We start from the raw sequence: 17138 nt of genomic DNA, 5'->3' as shown, positions 1-17138 counted from the left end.
CTGGGACAGGCCCCTTAATTACAAGTGATATGTGGCCAGCGAAATGGTAGTGCCTCAGGCCCGGTGATTTAAGGAACAAGCGCAAGGCTGAAGTTACAGGTGTTAACAGAGCTGTAGCAGGAGCCGGGGGAGGGGGCCGGGGCGGCCTGGGAAGCGGTGAGCCAGCCCTGGACGCGTCCGCTGCCTGTAGAGCTTCCTGGGGTGAGGGAGGCGATCCCACCGCCTCACTTCCGGGACCATGCCGCACGTGTGCTTGGCCTGGGAGTCCGCGCTCCCGCAGTGAGCCCCTGGACTCAGTCTCCCCGTCTGCACATAAGGAGGCAGGGTCACCTCCCTCGCTCTAGGAGTGAAAATCGTCACAGCGGATCATCTTAGTGGCAAAAGCTAACACGGACGGACAGCTTGTTTTGCGCCAGGATTGTGCTAAGTTCCTTATGAGCATTTTCTTGTTTAATCATCAGGGGGTGAGAGAGTGGTTGTGGTTATGCCCATTGTACAGAAGAGGAAACTGAGGCTCAGAGAGATGAAGCAAATGGCCCAAGACTGCACGACTAGCAAGTGACCACGGAAGAGATTCTCAGCCCTTCCCTCTGACTCCAGAGCCCAACCTCATCTCTAGGCTCTGGGGATAATGAGAAGGACGTAAGGCCCAGTGTTTGCTCTGAAGGAGCCCCCGAATGATGAGGGAGACAGAGAAGGTCACAGGTTTCCAAGATTCCAGCAGATGAGGAGATGGGGGAGGACTAGGTTGCGAGGTGAGGGGTGCGGGAGCCCCCAGGAAGGGGGCGTTCCTCCAGGGGGTGGCATCTGGAAGCTTCGGGGACAAGGCGGTGTGGAGCTGGGGCAGACAGGCCAGGGGGCATTTCTGGCCGCAGGAGCTCTGGAGGCGACGGTGTGGGAGCAGGGACGCCTGGCAAGTGTGGGGCACTCCTGTGCGGCCGGACCCCAAGGAAGGAGCCGGGAGTAAGATGCGGGAAAGACGGCCACAGTGACGCACAGCTGGCACCTGCTCAGCGCTCGCCGGCGCCAGGCCAGGGTCTAAACGCTTCACGGCGGCCCCCGTGGCCTGCTAGGATCCGGGCTGCACGCAGGTCAGCAGCACCGAGCAGGCACAGCTGCATCTGTCTCTACAGCTGCTCCCCACCACGCGCATGGCCTCCCGAGTCCCGCCCCTGTCAGACCAGTGGTGGCCGTGGGCTCTCACAGGAGCGTGAACCCTACTGTGAGTCGTGACTGTCAGGGACCTAGGGTGCGCGCTCCTTCTGAGAATCACCCTGAAACGATCCTCACCTCCCTGGTCCGTGGGAAAACCGGCCCCATGCCGAAAAAGTTGGGGACCACCGCTTCACACACTGCTCACCAGGACTCTGCCAAAGAGACATGGAGAAAAGAGGCACAGAGAGGGTAAGGGACTTGCCAAGGCCACCCCGCTAAGAGGCAGCGGAGCCAGGAATGGAACGCAGGCAGGCTGACTCCCGAGCCCACACGCGGCCAGCTGCTGTGCCTGGTCCCTGCAGGAGCAGGGAGAGGAGACGTGAGGGCCTCCTGGGAAAGCCTTCTCACTTGCCAAGCTGTCGTGGGCCCTGTCTGCCCTCTGTGCCTGGGCTGCGTCTGTGAGGCGAGGGCAGGGCCCTGACTCCGGTGACGTCTGTCCAGGGATGCCGGGGCCGCCGGCGCAGGCCTGGGATGCTCCCTGTGGCAGCCGCGGGACGTGGGAGCAGGGCTGAGAGTGGAGACAGTCTTCACTGAGGAGCTCCGGCCAGCCGTGCCTCTCAGCTGGGTCTCCCTGGATCCCAGGCCCACGAGTGGAGACACCCCAACTCCTGAAGCTCCCCGTCAGGGAGAGCTTGGGCCCTGCCCAGCTGACCCACCCTGCCGTGTGATGGCTGGTCAGGATGGCCTTCCTCCTCTCCAGCTGTGAACCCTCCGGCCGCTCCCTTGGGGCTCCCCACATAGAGCCACAGGCTTTGTGAACTGGAGGAGGCTTTAGGACCCACCTAGGCCAGCCCCTTCACCTGACCACAGAGGAAACCGAGGCCCTGAGACAGACCCCACAGCAGGGGAGAAGCAAGGCCGGGCTGGGGGCTCAAGCCAGACCTGGGTTCAAGCCGTAACCTTGGTCCTTAGTGGCTGAGTAGCCATGAACTAGTGCCTCTGAAAATGGAGATCATAATTCCTACTTCTGGGTTCTGCGAGGCTCTGATGCGTTAAAGCATTCAGCATGGACCCTGCCTCAGATGAGCCATGATGATGGTCAGGGGCCTCCCACCTGCCGCGTAACTCAGGACCCCTTGGGCCTGGAATCAGGGCTCAGAAGAGGGTGCTCCCTGGGCAAACCTGTGCCCCCCATCACCCCGGCAAACATCAGCACAGCCCCTGCTTGCTGAGGTTTCCTCGGTGATGCATGCAGGGTCGGCAAAGCCCAGACGCTGGTCCGACCAGAGATGGAGGTCACTGTTCATAAGTCTGGTGGCCAGTGGAGGCAGGGGCTTAGCAGATACCGGGCATCCTGCAAAGCCTGCCGCAAATGTAAGCCCTGTGAGACAGGTCCTGTGTGATGCCCATCTCACAAGTGAGAGAACCAAGGCCGGAGCTGACCAGGCTGGAGATGAGCACAGGGAGCTCAGAGGTGGGACGGTGGCCCAGGCCACAAGGGCCGTGAAGGGCCAGGGGAGAGGCTGCGGGGGCTGGAACTCCAGGACGCAGCCACTCCCAGATCAGGCCACCCCACCCTGGCCAGGAGTTGGAGCCCTGCTAGGAAAGAGCTTGGCTCTGCCTCGCCCCGCTCTTGGAAAAGACGCAATCAGATAGGTGTGTGATAGAGCCGGTAGAAATAAGTGTTCATCGACAAACCTGGGTGATGGCCTCATGAGTGTTCATTGTACAGTCACTTGCGCTTTTTGATAGGCTTGAATATTTTCATAGTAAAATGTCAAGGAGGAAAAATAAAACACACAATCCTCTTCGCACAAAATGCCCCTTCTGCACAGCCCTTCCCCTCCCCTTCACCCTCGCCTCCCCTGGAAATCGCTTTATGAGACTCAAGCAGCAAGAACGATTTACTTGCCCTCTGACTCAGGAAATCAATCCTAAAATGCTGACGGGACTGGAAAGACTCTGTCTGCAGAGCCCTCTGGGAAATCTCCCGCTGGAAGGGAGGGCTTTGAGCTGGGGATTTGGGGGGCTGGGGGCTCTGCTGGGAGGCTGGTGGCCAAGTGCTTCAGCCCCCACAGGCGCCCGCAGGAAGGCGCTAACGTCACCCTCACCTTATGCGGGAGGCCCAGGAAACCAGCACCTGCCCAGGGGACCCACTGCCTGTAAGCAGAGGACCTGCGACCCGGGGCCAAGTGGCCCCAGTGCGGGGTGGGGAGGGCCAGGGACGAGCCCTGTTCCAAGTCTCCAAACACGGTGACTGATGCTCACGGGGACACAGCTCTGTTGGAAGGGACACAGGCCTTCCCAGGCTGGGGAAGAGGACTTGAGACCCACCCAGAATCTCCAGGCTCCAGCCCGTTGTTCTCAGAGGCTTGACGGGTGGTGGTTAATGGAATGGCCTGAACTTGAAGTTGAACTTGAACAGAAGAACTTGCGCTGAGTGCCACTGCCACAGGCCAGACCTCAAATATGCTTGCCCTCTTGCCAAGGCCTCCCCAGGCTTCCGCAGGCTTCCAGAGTCTTCTTTAATAAAACTACAACGATACAACCTGGTGAAATCGCCCATGTGTGTAATACATACCTCTGGGATACACTGGAAACATCCCCCACGCAGCCAGCCTTGCTGCTGTTTAAAATGGGCTCCTGTCACACCCCATAGACTTCATCTCTGCCCAAATGGCACCTATCATGGGCCTGAACACATTCACTCTATTGCCACATAAGTTGCAATGGCATGGTGGGGCGGGGGCAGTTCTCAAAACACACTTCGAGAACGTCTGGGTTAAAGGCATCGGTACCAAGTAGCACAAGCGTGAAACGCAGATCCAACGGCAAGACCTGTGTCCTGGCCTCCCCACTACCCTTTTGGGGGGGTGGGTGTGTGTGTGTGCATATATGTGTGTTGTGTCTGTGTTATGCATATGTGTGTATGTGTACATGGGGCTTTCCTGGTTGAGCTACTGGTAAAGAACCCCCCTGCAACGTAGGAGACATAAGAGGCGCAGGCTTGATCCCTGGGGCAGGAAGATCCCCTGGAGGAGGCAATGGCAACCCGCTCCACTATTCTTGCCTGGAGAATCCCATGGACAGAGGAGCCTGGCGGGCTACAGTCCATGGGGTCGAAAAGAGTCGGACACGACTGAAGCGACTTAGCACACAGCACACACGTGCAGATATATGTGTGTGTGTATGTGTTTGTGTGTGTATCTGTGTATATGCATATGTGTATGTGTGTGTTTGCGTATGTGTGCGTTTCTGTGTCTGTGTATATGCACATGTGTGTGTGTGTCTGTGTGTTTATGTGCATGTTTTGTGTGTGTGTGTTTATGTTTTGTTTGTGTATCTGTGTATATGCATTGTGTTTTGTGTGTGTGTGTATGTGTTTGTGTGTGTATCTGTGTATATGTGTATGTGTGTATGTGTTTGCGTATGTGTGCGTTTCTGTGTGTGTCTGTGTATGTGCACATGTGTGTGTGTTTATGTGCATGTTTTGTGTGTGTTTATGTGTTTGTTTGTGTATCTGTGTATATGCATCGTGTTTTGTGTGTGTGTGTATGTGTTTGTGTGTGTATCTGTGTATATGCATATGTGTGTGTGTGTTTGCCTATGTGTGCGTTTGTGTGTGTCTGTGTATATGCACGTGTGTGTGTCTGTGTATATGCACGTGTGTGTGTCTGTGTATATGCACACGTGTGTCTGTGTGTGATTATGTGCGTGTTTTGTGTGTGTGTTTATGTGCATATATGTGTCCGTGTGTGTGCACAGGCACACGTGGGATTTTATTTCTCCCTCAGCAGTGGCCCGAGTCGGGCCCCTCTCTGCCCAGCCTCACCGATCCACCGCCTCCCAGGCCGTGCCACCCCTCCCCCAGAGCAGCCAGCCAGAGCCTCCAGTGGGGCTGTTAATTTCATCTCCCACCACTTGGAAAGCACGCAGCTGGCAGGGGAGGGGCAAGGCAGGTGAGCAGTGCCGGCAGCGGGTCTCTGCAGAGAGGAAGGCGGGTGGATGGGTTGTGCCCGCAGCCACTGGGGGCCTTGTGGCCCCACTCCACTCGGAAAGGCCCCCATCTCCAGGCAGGGAGGCTCTGGGCCGTGGCCGCCGACCCCGCCAGCGACCCAGGCCCCGGATTCCCAGCACATCCACACATGGGCTCCCGCCTGCTCCCAGGGTTGGGGGCTGCGACTCGGCTCAGCAGCTGCCACATAAACGGCCCCATTGCAGCTCGTAGGAGTACAGACGCTGTGTTCCTCTCTCCCGTCACTGACGGCGGCTCCATTTGGGGGCTTTTTGTCAGTATTTTTTCCCCTTGGCTGCCATTACTACTCAGTTCAATATTTAATTTTCCCATAAACCGAAGAGTTGTGCTTCCTCTTCTCTCTTTTTCTCGCTGGAGTCCCCCTCCTGCTGGTGGCTTCTTGCTTCGTCAGGCTTCTGCTGGGAAAGAGGGGCGCAGACGTGGCTGGGATTTCAGTCCTGAATCGGGCGTGGAGGGCGGGACACCTACATCCCTCCTCCCCGCTCATTCATTTGACAGATGTGTGCAGAGTAAACCCCTGCTTCAGGCCCTGGGGTTGCGGCAGGACAATTTCTGTCCTCACGGTGCTTACGTTCTAGTGGGGGGTGTTGGGAAAAGACAAGTGTGTGAACTAATATATGAAATAACTGCGCCTCATGATGCGCTCCATGAAGAAATGACAAGTGCTGCAACGGGTAACAGAAGCAGCACCTCGCTTGGGCTGGGAGGTGGCATTCGAGCTGAGACTTGAAAGATAAGCAGGACGCAACCTTGCACACAGCTGAGAGGAAGACTTCAGGCAAAGGCAGCAGCAGAGGCAAAGGCCCTAGGGTTGAAATGTGCTTAGGGTGTTTATGGACCAAAAAAGTCTCAGGACGTTTGGAGCATGGTGTTGAGGGGAGGGTCAAGACAAAGCTAGAGGTGGGGGCAGGGCCCACGGCATCGCGAGGTCTTGTGGGATTCCTTCCAGGGGCCAAGTGCTTGTTTGTATTAGGAGAAGCAGATGAAGGAAGAAAGCAAACAGGAGTTGAAACTGAATGCCTGTGTGGCAGGCTTGTATTAGCTCTGAGGTTAAAGACAAAGTTCTAGGCTTCAGAAAGTACACAGCCTAGTGGAGAAACAGACATGGGCCTGGAACAGAATGATAAGCACCCAGGGGGGTGTCAAAAACAGGATGCTCCAGGAATTCAGTCTGGCAAAGTCCTGGAAGGCTGCTTGGAGGAGGCAACCTAAGCCCAGACCTGAAGGATGAAGCAGAGTTAACCAGCAGAAGGACCAGCATGTGCAGGGCACAGGGTAGGTGAGCAGGGCAAGGAACCCTGGGCAGTTTGGTGCGGCTGGAACAGAGAAGGCTTCCTGGAGGAGACGCTCTTTTGAGCACCATCTTGAAGAAGCAGAGAGAGACTGCAGAGAGGATGGGAAAGGCACAGAGAGGTGGGGCCAAAAAAAGAAAAGAAAAGTGAGAGAAAGAAAGAAAATAGGAACGAGGAATATTTATATTCATGAGCACTTTTATATTGAGAGAGTGGTTTTCTTTCTTTTTAAAAAAAATATGGTATAAAGACTGGGAGCTGATTGAAAAACAGGGCAGTCAATAGAGCAGGCATGCTGAGGGAGAAAGAATGGATTTTTGCAAATAATATAATTTTGAACTTGTCTTTTCCCCCTCCCACTCGTCCCCAAAATCTAATTGATTACCGCCCCTTGATAAATGACACCCAGAGCAGGAGTGTGCTCAGACCAATTTAGAGTGATACCCAAGGAACAGCAGAGACTCTCCCTTCCTCCAGAGACCATAGCCAGTCTTGGGAGGGAGAAGAAACTCCCCTACGCGTCCCTCCCAGCGCAGGGAGAAGTGAGGGCAATTGAACAGGTGATACAAAGGATCGCCTTCTGTCTGTGTAGTACTTGGCCATTCTTGTAGAAGGTTTCTCTCTGTATTCTCATTTGCTGCTTCTCTCAAAATCTTCGAAGCTGAAAGTTTGACAGGATGTATTTTATTGAACCCACTTTATAGATAGGAAGGCTGATGCCCAAGTGGGTCAACTGATTTGCCCAAAGTCCCGTGGGATATTGGTAACAGAACATGGGCTGAAACCTTGGCCTGACTCTGTCTAAGCTGGTTCCCTAGGGGGAGTTTAGGGGGAGCTTCATGGTACAGAGAGAATTTAACTTCACTAGATAGTTATGACCAACCTAGATACATATTGAAGAGCAGAGACATTACTTTGCCAACAAACGTCTGTCTAGTCAAGGCTATGGTTTTTCCTGTGGTCATGTATGGATGTGAGAGTTGGAGTGTGAAGAAAGCTGAGCCCCGAAGAATTGATGCTTTTGAACTGAGGTGTTGGAGAAGACTCTTGAGAGTCCCTTGGACTGCAAGGAGATCCAACCAGTCCATTCTGAAGGAGATCAGCCCTGGGATTTCTTTGGAAGGAATGATGCTAAAGCTGAAACTCCAGTACTTTGGCCACCTCATGCGAAGAGTTGACTCACTGGAAAAGACTCTGATGCTAGGAGGGATTGGGGGCAGGAGGAGAAGGCAACGACAGAGGATGAGATGGCTGGATGGCATCACTGACTCGATGGACGTGAGTCTGAGTGAACTCCGGGAGTTGGTGATGGACAGGGAGCCCTGGCGTGCTGCGATTCATGGGGTCGCAAAGAGTCGGACACGACTGAGCGACTGAACTGAACTGAACTGAGATACAGTTAAAGACTCAGGCCTGCTGGGGTTTCTATCAGAACAGGTTTGTGTTCCCGAATTGCAAAAGTCACAGATGATTTACAGAGCTAAGAGCCATCACATTATCTGCAAAGTGAGTTACGATGACCGAAACAAAGTTCTGCTTTCAAGAGAAAGACAGGCAATATTTCAGAGTTAATTTCATAAAACTGATCACCGACCATTGCCTCACTGTATTGATGTTAACGGTCGAGTCTAAAATAATTTCCACTTCTGCCCCCACTGACAGACTGGAATAGGGCCTGCCATGCTGTGTGGCTGCTGCATCCAGAGCTGCTTTGCCTTCCTGGGTGCTGGACAAAATCAGTAGAAGAAACTTCTAGCAGGAATTCTCTCTTCTTAAGGCAAAGTCAAAAATTAACTGGGAAGTCTCCTGGCTTGACTCGGGGGTAGTGGAGTCAGGGGAGCTCTGAGGTGGTGTCTGACCATGATGGTGAACTCATAGAACCGGGGGCCTCTTTCTCACACGCAGGGCCGGGATGACCCAAGTGACATGGTCTGTCCATGTGGCTTGTAAATTCAGACATAAGCTCTGCCTACGTCCAGTCTCTTACTGGTACAACCACTGCTGACGACGGTTTCTCCCCTGTGTGTGCTTAGTCGTTCAGTCGCGTCCAGCTCTTTCTGACCCCATAGACTGTAGCCCCCTCCCCACCAGACTCCTCTGTCCATAGAACTCTCCAGGCAAGAATACTGGAGTGGGTTGCCATTTCCTTCTCCAGGGGAGCTTCATGACGCAGGAATGGAACCCACATCTCCTGCATTGGTGGGTGGATTCTTTACCATCGGGGCCACCTGGGAAGCCCGTATTTCTCCCTTGCTCAGGCCACATGGACCTACCTGCTCAGTGTCTCTGAGGAGGGCCATTTCAGGGGCACAGTGTCCGCCTTCCCCTCACCCCGGAGAGCCTTGCTAGTAGCACAGACGTCCTTGAGGCCCCTCTCAGAGCCCACAGGAGCGAGGCACCTAGAGTGAGCACAGGGGCCACTGCTGCAGAGGAGGGCGCCATCGGAGATCCAGCGGTCTTTGCGGAGGACTCTTCGCCATTATATGCACCCGCATCATAGCCAGGTGGTCTTGCTCTGTCCTGCTCATTCTGCGGCCCGGCTTTGAATTTGGGATCGTTGTTGTCCGGGATACTTATGCCTGGGACTGCCGCTGTTCCTGGGTCCATGGGATCTATTCCAGGCACAGAGCCAGAAGAGGACCACTCACCTTGACCTTGGTCAGAGACTGTAGCAGGGCTGGGGATTGCGAGCAGGGAGAGGAGGCTGGGATTGGAGGAGGGGAGTGATGGAGACAGACATGAGGGTGCGCACAGAGATGGACTGGAGATGGGGGTGGGGGAGAGAAATGGAGCTCGGATGGAAAAGGGAATGGGAGGCGGGTGGAGAAGGAAGAGAGACGGAGCTGGGCTGGGGGTGAGAGTGGGGTTGGAGGAGGAGGTGGAGAGGGACACAGAGACAGAGATAGGGGCGTGGAAGTGGTCGGGGAAGAGTAAGCTGAAGGGAGGCTCCAGACTGAGAGCCCAGGGAGCAGCCGTTTGTGGAAGTGAGAGCGCTGAGCACAGTCAAGGGAAGGGAAGAGAAGATGCCAGGAAGAGGGCGACGGCGACACGCGGAGTGAAGCGCCCCAAGGCCACCAAGGACTCCCGGCGGAGACTGCTCGCCGACCGACCGCCTGCACTCAGGGCCCGCTGGTGGGCGGCAACGGGCAAGAGGCAGCGTGACACTCTCCCAGGACACGGCGACGGAGGGACGCTTCGACGGAGACGGTGGGAAGCCTGGGCCTCCACGCTGACGTGAGCAGCTCTGCTGTGCCATCGTCCGCACCACGGAAATCCACTGTCTCAAGAGCTTGATTAACTGTACATGTGGCTAACACCTGCTCAGAAGCATAACAAGACACAGGAACACGGCTCCCAATCAGGGTGTGTGTGGGTGGTGTGCGTGACTTGGGTGCAGATCTGCAGAGTGTGTGTGTGTGTGTGTGTTGGGGGAGGGGGCATCCGTGCTGTGCAGAGAACCCTGGACAGGATCTGGAGGGCCTAGCTGCCAGCCCAGGCACTGCCACCGACTGACGGCATGACTATAGGCAAATCTCTCCCGCTGTCTGGCCTCAGTTGTGCTAATCTGTAAAATGGAAGACCAGCGCTCACCAATAGAAATCTGCCTTTAATTGCAAGTTTTCTCAGGACCACATTAAGAAAAGCCTTGAAAAGTGAGAATGCACTGGCATAGCATATTTATTAAATCCAATATCGCTTGTATTATTTCAGGAAGTAACCAGCATAAAAATATTCATGATATACTTAAGGTGCTTTTTTTAAAAAAAATTATCTTCCAGATTCAGTGTGTATGTTACGCTCACAGCACATAGGATCGTGGGAAAGCCACATTCCAAGTGCTTAATAGCCGCAGAGGCTGGGCGGCCACTGTACTGCGCAGCACAGGTCCAGGGCACCGTCTGGCCTCCTCACTAAACTGTGAACACCCCCAAAGGCAGAAATTTTATTCTCCCAGACAGTAGCAACGGGCCTCAAAGAAAGAACATTAATACATCCTTCTGATAAATGCATCTGACATGCACTTTCAATATGCTTTCAGGCACCACTTTCTTATTTATTTATTTGGCTGTGTTGGGTCTCAGTTGGAATTTTCATTGCTTCACACAGGATCTTGGTTGAGCACAGACCCTCTGGTTGTGGCCCCCAGAGTTGGTTGCTCCACGGCAGGTGGGATCTTAGTTCCCTGACCAGGGATCAGACCCACATTCCTTACACTGCAAGGTGGATTCTTAACCACCCACCAGGGAAGTCCCAAGGTACTACTTTACTGAATTCTCAGCACTCGATAATTCCATTTTGCAGGTAAGGAAACAGGTTCAGAGAGGCTGAATATCTTGCCCAAGGTCACATAGCTGGAAGTGGTACCAGCTGGTCTTTGAACCCTGGGTAGTGTGATCTAGGGGCTTCCCAGGTGGCGCTAGTGGTAAAGACCCTCCTGCCAACGCAGGAGACACAAGAGACGTGGGTTTGATCCCTGAGTCAGGAAGATCCCCTGGAGGAGGGCATGGCAACCCACTCCAGTATTCTCGCCTGGAGAACCCCATGGACAGAGGAGCCCGGCGGGCTACGGTCCATAGGGTTGCCCAGAGTCAGATACAACTGAAGTGACTTCGCACACACACACAGTGAGATTTAGGGTCCATACTCGTCACCATTGTCCTATACTCTCTCTTTCATAATCGTGATACAAATGATATCAGTTAAAATTGCTCAACTGTACTGCGGGCTTACTATGTGCTGGGCATCTTGCAAGCATCATCCCATTTACCCCGCAAAGCCCTCCTGTAAGGAAGCTTCTAGGCATCTGATTACTGCTTGCTCAGTGAAAAAGAAAGAAGGAATGAGTGATTTTTAAAGCTGCCCCTTGTCTAGCTCTGAGCCTCTAGAATTCTTGGAGGGTATACTTATCCCTACATATAGACCACCATAAGCAGGGCCAGAGATAATCATGCTGGTTGGTTGCTGGTTGGTTAGTCACTCAGTTTTGTCCGACTCTTTCACAGCCCCATGGACTGTAGCCCACGAGCCTCCTCTGTTCACGGGATTTCCCAGACAAGAACACTGGAGTGCCATTTCCTTCTCCGGGGGCTCTTCCTGACCCAGGGATCAAATGCATGACTCCTGCCTTGCAGGTGGACTCTTTATCATCTGAGCTATCGGAGAAGCCCCACCAGAGAATTTTGCTAAGCTCTAATTGACATGGTCCCTTGAACTTTGGGGGCACCTGAGTTAAACAGAGCCACCCACAGGAGCAGTTCCCCCAGGGATCTCAATTAGAGGTCTGTTTGAGAACTGAGCGTGTCAGGTAAACAAGCGTCTGCAATGGCTGAAGTGTGCACTCAGGGCTAAAGGCGCCAACAGACACGAGCTCTTTCCTTCTTTCCAAAGACGGAGGTGGTGCGGTTTCACACGGCGTTGGAGCCCTGGGGTCTGGGAGTTCCGGTTTCAAATCTAAACTCTGTGAGCCCCAGAAGGTCACTTCACCCCTTAAGTTTCCCCATCGGTAAGACAGGAATAAATAAACCCTTTCTGTAGACTCATGGTGAGGCCTAAATGAGTTAACACACGTTAAGGGCTTAGAACAGCTCCTGGCTCCTAACCTTTGGCCACGGTTGGTTCTTGCCGTGGAATCCAGGCTTGCAGTGAGTTCTAGAAAAGTTAGATTGCAGGCTCTGTGACGTGTGGATAATTGAAACATTCTGCTGTATCTCTCCCCGCTTGGAGTCCCTACCCCACTTCCCATCTGCTTCCTCCCATCTCACACTTAATTACAGTTCTCCATCTATTGTTCTCCCCGTGTTTCCTGTTTTTTCTGCTTCCCTTGCAACGGCACGTGGTGGCTGTCTGAGTGAATGAACGGTTCATACCTGGCTTCATGTCACTAGACCTTAAAATAGAGTTGCCAGGCGCCTGTCGCCCCCGCCAGACTGTGAGCCTCTCGAAGTGCCATATCCATTTCATCACCAAGCGCCTACAGCAAGCACCTGGCACCGTGCCCGGCACCTAGTAGGTGTCAGGAAACGTTCATCGGATTTAATTAAACGTAACTGGAGTGAAAACCCCTTACAGGAAGGAAACACTCGCCCCTCTGCATTTTCTCTGCACCCCCCACTGCTCTTGACCCGAGGCTACAAGAAGCCAGAACTGACAGCCTTTCCTAAGCAAAGGCCTAAGATTCCGGCTCCTGTCCTGCGGATGACAAGGCGGCTGGAGAAATGAACTGCAGGAATCCTATAACCAGTGAATTCCTAGCATGCACTGAGCCCTTTCATAGCGATTTACTGGTTCATCCTTCGAATATGTCTGCCAAGGATTAGTCCCATTTAGCAAATCGGGAAGCTGAGGCTCACGGTTTTGGTAATTTGCCCAAGGATGAAATGGAGGTGGTGCTGACCTCGCTGAAACGCTGGCTCCATGTTTGAGCTCTCAATGTCGCGTGGTGCCTGGGGGCACTGGCTTTGGCAAACCAGCCCGTGGTGGGCAGTGGGGACAGGGCAGAGAGCTGGCAGGAGGCGGGACCAACAAAATAAGCCAACTTTAGGGGGAAAAGAAGGAAGAGGGCAGACCACTGGCTTTAAATACCTCTCAGCGTTACCTGCTCTCACTCCGCGGTCGCCCTCTCGCTCTGCGGTCGCGATGGTCTAAGCTACCCATCTCTCTGGCTTAAATAGCACTCTGTGTTTCCAGGCTCAGATCATGTTCTGCTCTTGTTTGAAGCTTTCAATGGCTCCCTACTGCTCTCAGGACAAAGAAAAACTCACAACCAGCGCTGGGCTGGTAAACCTGCTCTGTGGGGGCCCGGGAGGGGGCAGGGGAAGGAGAGAAACAAGGAAGCCCTGACTGCAGCGGCGGCTGACTTCCATGGTGTAAGGACGCCCACTGGGCCATCTGTTCCAATCTAGCAGCGGTTTAAGAACTGGTCCACAATTCCCAGGAAGGTCACAGTCAGCTCTCAGGAGCTGGCGGGAACCGGCCCCCGCACACCGCTGTGAGCGGTGACCCACTGGTGGTGCCCTGCAGGTCTCCCGAGCCCCACTGGCTACCTTGTCCCCCACCTTGCCCTCCCACCACAGCATCCTGCCTCTCCCTCCCCTCGCCTCCCCCCTCCCCCACCCTGAGCCAGCTGCCACGAGGCTTTTGCACATGCTGTTCCTTCCACCTGCCACACTTGTCCTCTGCCTACTGCTGCTTCCTCAGATCACAGCACAGGGTCACTTCCTCAGGCCTGGGTGGGTCCCTGCACACTTGGCTACACCAGGTATCTGATGCCCTGAGCACAGTGGACCATGGTGGTCTCTCCATTCCCAGTTATCTTCCCCGCCAGGCTGTAAGCCCCAGGTGGCAGGGCCCTCCTTTGTATGCCCAGCAGGGACATCATTCTCATGGCAGTTGATCCCAGGGGGACCCCCTGGAATTGTGCAACATTTGTCCTCTGCCAAAGCACCTGTTGGGTTTCCCTGGGGGCTCAGCTGGTAAAGAATCCACCTGCAATGCGGGAGACCTGGGTTCGATCCCTGAGTTGGGACGATCCCCTGGAGAAGGGAAGGGCTATGCACTCTAGTATTCCTGTCTAGTGAATCCCATGGGCAGAGGAGCCTGGCGGGCTACAGTCCAGGGGGTCACAAAGAGTCGGACGTGACTGAGCGACCTTCCCTTTCACACTTTTCACCGCACCTAGCAGAGGACCTGGCCCGGCCTAGGTCATCACTGAACTCTTTCTGAACCTTCCAGTGAAGCCTCGCTCTCCCTGTGCTTCTCTTTGGATAGCTCCGCCCACCTCCATTGAGGTGGTGGCCGCTGACACCCCGGCCCCCTTCAGCCGTTACCAAGCCCAGAACTTCACGCTGGTCTGCATCGTGTCGGGAGGGAAACCGGCGCCCACGGTGAGTACCGCTACAGCCGCCCCTGCTGCGTCCCCTCCTGCGTGGCTCGTCCAGCGGCCGTGTCAGCACGGAGCTCACCTGCAGAGCGAGGGGCAGAGGCCGCTGTCCACAAAGGGGCGCTCTGCTCCGTCTGCCTGGTCTGACCCTGCCCACTCATCTGACCCACCCGGATGTCCGTGAGTCTCTCTTGCCTCCTGGTGAGGTGAGGAGGACCCCCACGTCTCCTGGACCCTGAAGTCCCTGAGCTGCAGTGAGGGTGGTGTTCAGGGGATACCCGCTTCAAGCACACCCCTACCCCAGTAACTGAACAGGACGGAGGCTGATGAGGCCCTGGGAAGGGAAGCGAAGTGGAGCGAGGCCCCCACCGTGTCCATGACAGCGCTGGGACTCAAGGTCGCCCTCCAGCTCCAAGTCCGCTGCGGAGGGCGGGAAGGAAGGAGCGAAGGAGGGAAGGGGAGAGGAAAGGGGGAGAAAGGAAATGGGGACTCTCTGTTTTGGCCAACTCCTTACTAGACCCACCCCACCCACTTTGAGGGGGGCTTCCCTGCTGGCTCAGCAGTAAAAAGTCCACCTGCAATGCAGGAGATGCAGCTTCCATCCCTGCATCGGGAATCTGGAGGAGGGCATGGCAACCCACTCCAGTATTCTTGCCTGGAGAATCCCTTGGACAGGGGAGACTGGCGACCCCAGTCCATGGGGTCGCAAGAGTCGGGTAAGACTGAGCGACTAAACATCACCGCACCCCCTCTGAGGTCTGCTGGTGCAGCTCCTGAGTTACTGTCACCGCAGCGTGGAGCGGGTGGGGGGAGGGTAGGACCTGAGGGCATCCGGGGAGCTGGCTTCCAGCCCCTGACGTCACTTGTGCCAAGTGACCCTGAGCAGGAAAGCCCCCCTCTGCTTCTCAGGCTTTTTGAGGAGGTTTAGAGTGTGGACAGTATTACAGCTTTTCAGCTTTTTTAGAAGCAGCAGGACCTGTTTGATCTAAATGAAATATACATGGAAGCCCCGTGTAGAAGATCTTTAAAAGTGAAGGAAGGGCAAGTTGCCCTAATGGGTCCTGAGGCTCGTCTGTGGAACCCTTAGGGCTCCCTGCAAACTCCCCTGGTGGCTCAGCTGCTAAAGAATCCCCTGCAATGCAGGAGTCACAGGGGATGTGGGTTTGATCCGGGTTGGGAAGTTCCCCTGGAGGAGGAGGGCACAGCTACCCACTCCAGTATCCTTGCCTGGAGAATCCCCACGGACAGAAGCGCGGCGGGCTGCAGTCCACAGGGTCACAAAGAGTGGGACACAACTGAGTGACTAAGCACAGCTCGCGGGGCTCCCTGAACTGTATCAAGAGCCCACGGGGTGCATGCCCCCAAGGCCCCTTCCAGTTTGACCTTGTGAGTTTCACACGGATTAGGAGGCGTAGACTGCAGTCAGTGGCTTCTCTGGTAGCTCACGTGGTAAAGAATCCGCCTACAATGCCGAAGACCTGCGTTCAATCCCTGGGTCGGGAAGATCCCCTGGAGGAGGGCACGGCAACCCACTCCAGTATTCTTGCCTGGGAAATCCCACGGACAGAGGAGCCTGGCGGGCTGCAGTCCGTGGGGTCACAAAGTGTTGGACATGGCTGAGCAGAGTGGAGCCAAGGGCAGGGGGAGTAGAGTCCCAGGTGGGGAGGTGGTTCTCCTTCCAGACCCTCGACTGTCTCACAGGTGGGATCCATGGAGGGTGATCCTGGGACCTGGGCCAGTTCACCCCAGGCTGTAGTCCAGGGAGACCCAGCTGCCCAGGACGGGACGGGAGTAAACAGGTGTGAAAGAACCGGTACAAGGCAATAAGCAGGTGCCCAGAGGCATAGCGGGCTGTGGCGGGGAGCAAAGTGCGCCTGTGATAAGGTCCTGCCCCTGACCTTACAGCCCCAAGGACACAGACCAAAAGCAGCCTCAAAGCCAGCAACCGGTGAGGGCAGGACATGGTCCCAAGATTTCCCCCTCGGAGCCCATAAGGAGGTCTGGCCTCCCTAAAATGAGACAAGCTGGTCTTTTTCCCCAAAGAAAAACGCCTTTTCTGCACAGCACACACACAAAAAATTCTACTCACAGTCCCGAGGCTGCCAGAAGACCTTCCCTACCCCACACCCCTGCTCCAGCCCTCTGGCTCCTGCCATTTAAGACACAGCAATACGAAATTCAAATATATGCGAGATCCTCATCTCCCCGCATTCCAGGCACCTTATGTTTGCCTGGGACGTCAGAACTTGAAAGAATTCTTTGATTTAAATTACAAACCTGCTTTTGAAGCACTTTTCAAAAAAAAAAAAAAAGGAAAAGAAAGAAAAACCCCAAAGCAGGCTATTATGTGCATAAGAGATTCTTCGTTGGAGCTATAAAGGCTGACAGCCTCTGCGCACCCCACATTTCACACACCCTCCCACACCCTCCTCCCCGCACCTCCGTCTCCCTTTCCCCACCGCCACCAGCGTCCCCAGAGCTGCTTCCTGGCCTCCCCTCTCCCTGCCTCCCATCGATTTATTTATCTCATTTATTGAAAAAAAAATATACACCCAATCCCCACAGGCCTCTGGCGTATGTACCAAAATAAAAAGACAGCAAATTAAATTAAATGCTGCCTCTCAAAACTCGAAGTCCCTATTAGCAGAGAAAGCGCGAGGACACCAGCTTTTGCCCCATCCTGCACCAGCGCCCTCCCACACACACACACCTCTCTTCCTCCTCTGACATCTCATTTACTCTCTGGTGCCCCTCTACCTTCTTGCCTTGCTCTCCA

General features: G+C 54.8%; 1 protein-coding gene across 1 annotated transcript in view; it reads left to right on the top strand.

The window, feature by feature from the left end:
- The window catches only part of IGSF21 (immunoglobin superfamily member 21), a 281859-nt gene that overhangs the window by 251622 nt on the left and 13099 nt on the right, over window positions 1–17138 (top strand). The window contains exon 5 of the mRNA XM_025278849.3: window positions 14251–14366. Within this exon, the coding sequence (XP_025134634.1) occupies window positions 14251–14366 (116 nt within the window). The remainder of the gene's footprint in view (window positions 1–14250; window positions 14367–17138) is intronic.

Source organism: Bubalus bubalis, chromosome 2 (genome assembly GCF_019923935.1).
Source record: "Bubalus bubalis isolate 160015118507 breed Murrah chromosome 2, NDDB_SH_1, whole genome shotgun sequence".
Lineage (NCBI taxonomy): Eukaryota > Metazoa > Chordata > Mammalia > Artiodactyla > Bovidae > Bubalus > Bubalus bubalis.
Note: the sequence above shows the minus strand (reverse complement) of the source record. Positions and strands in the feature narration are given on the sequence as shown.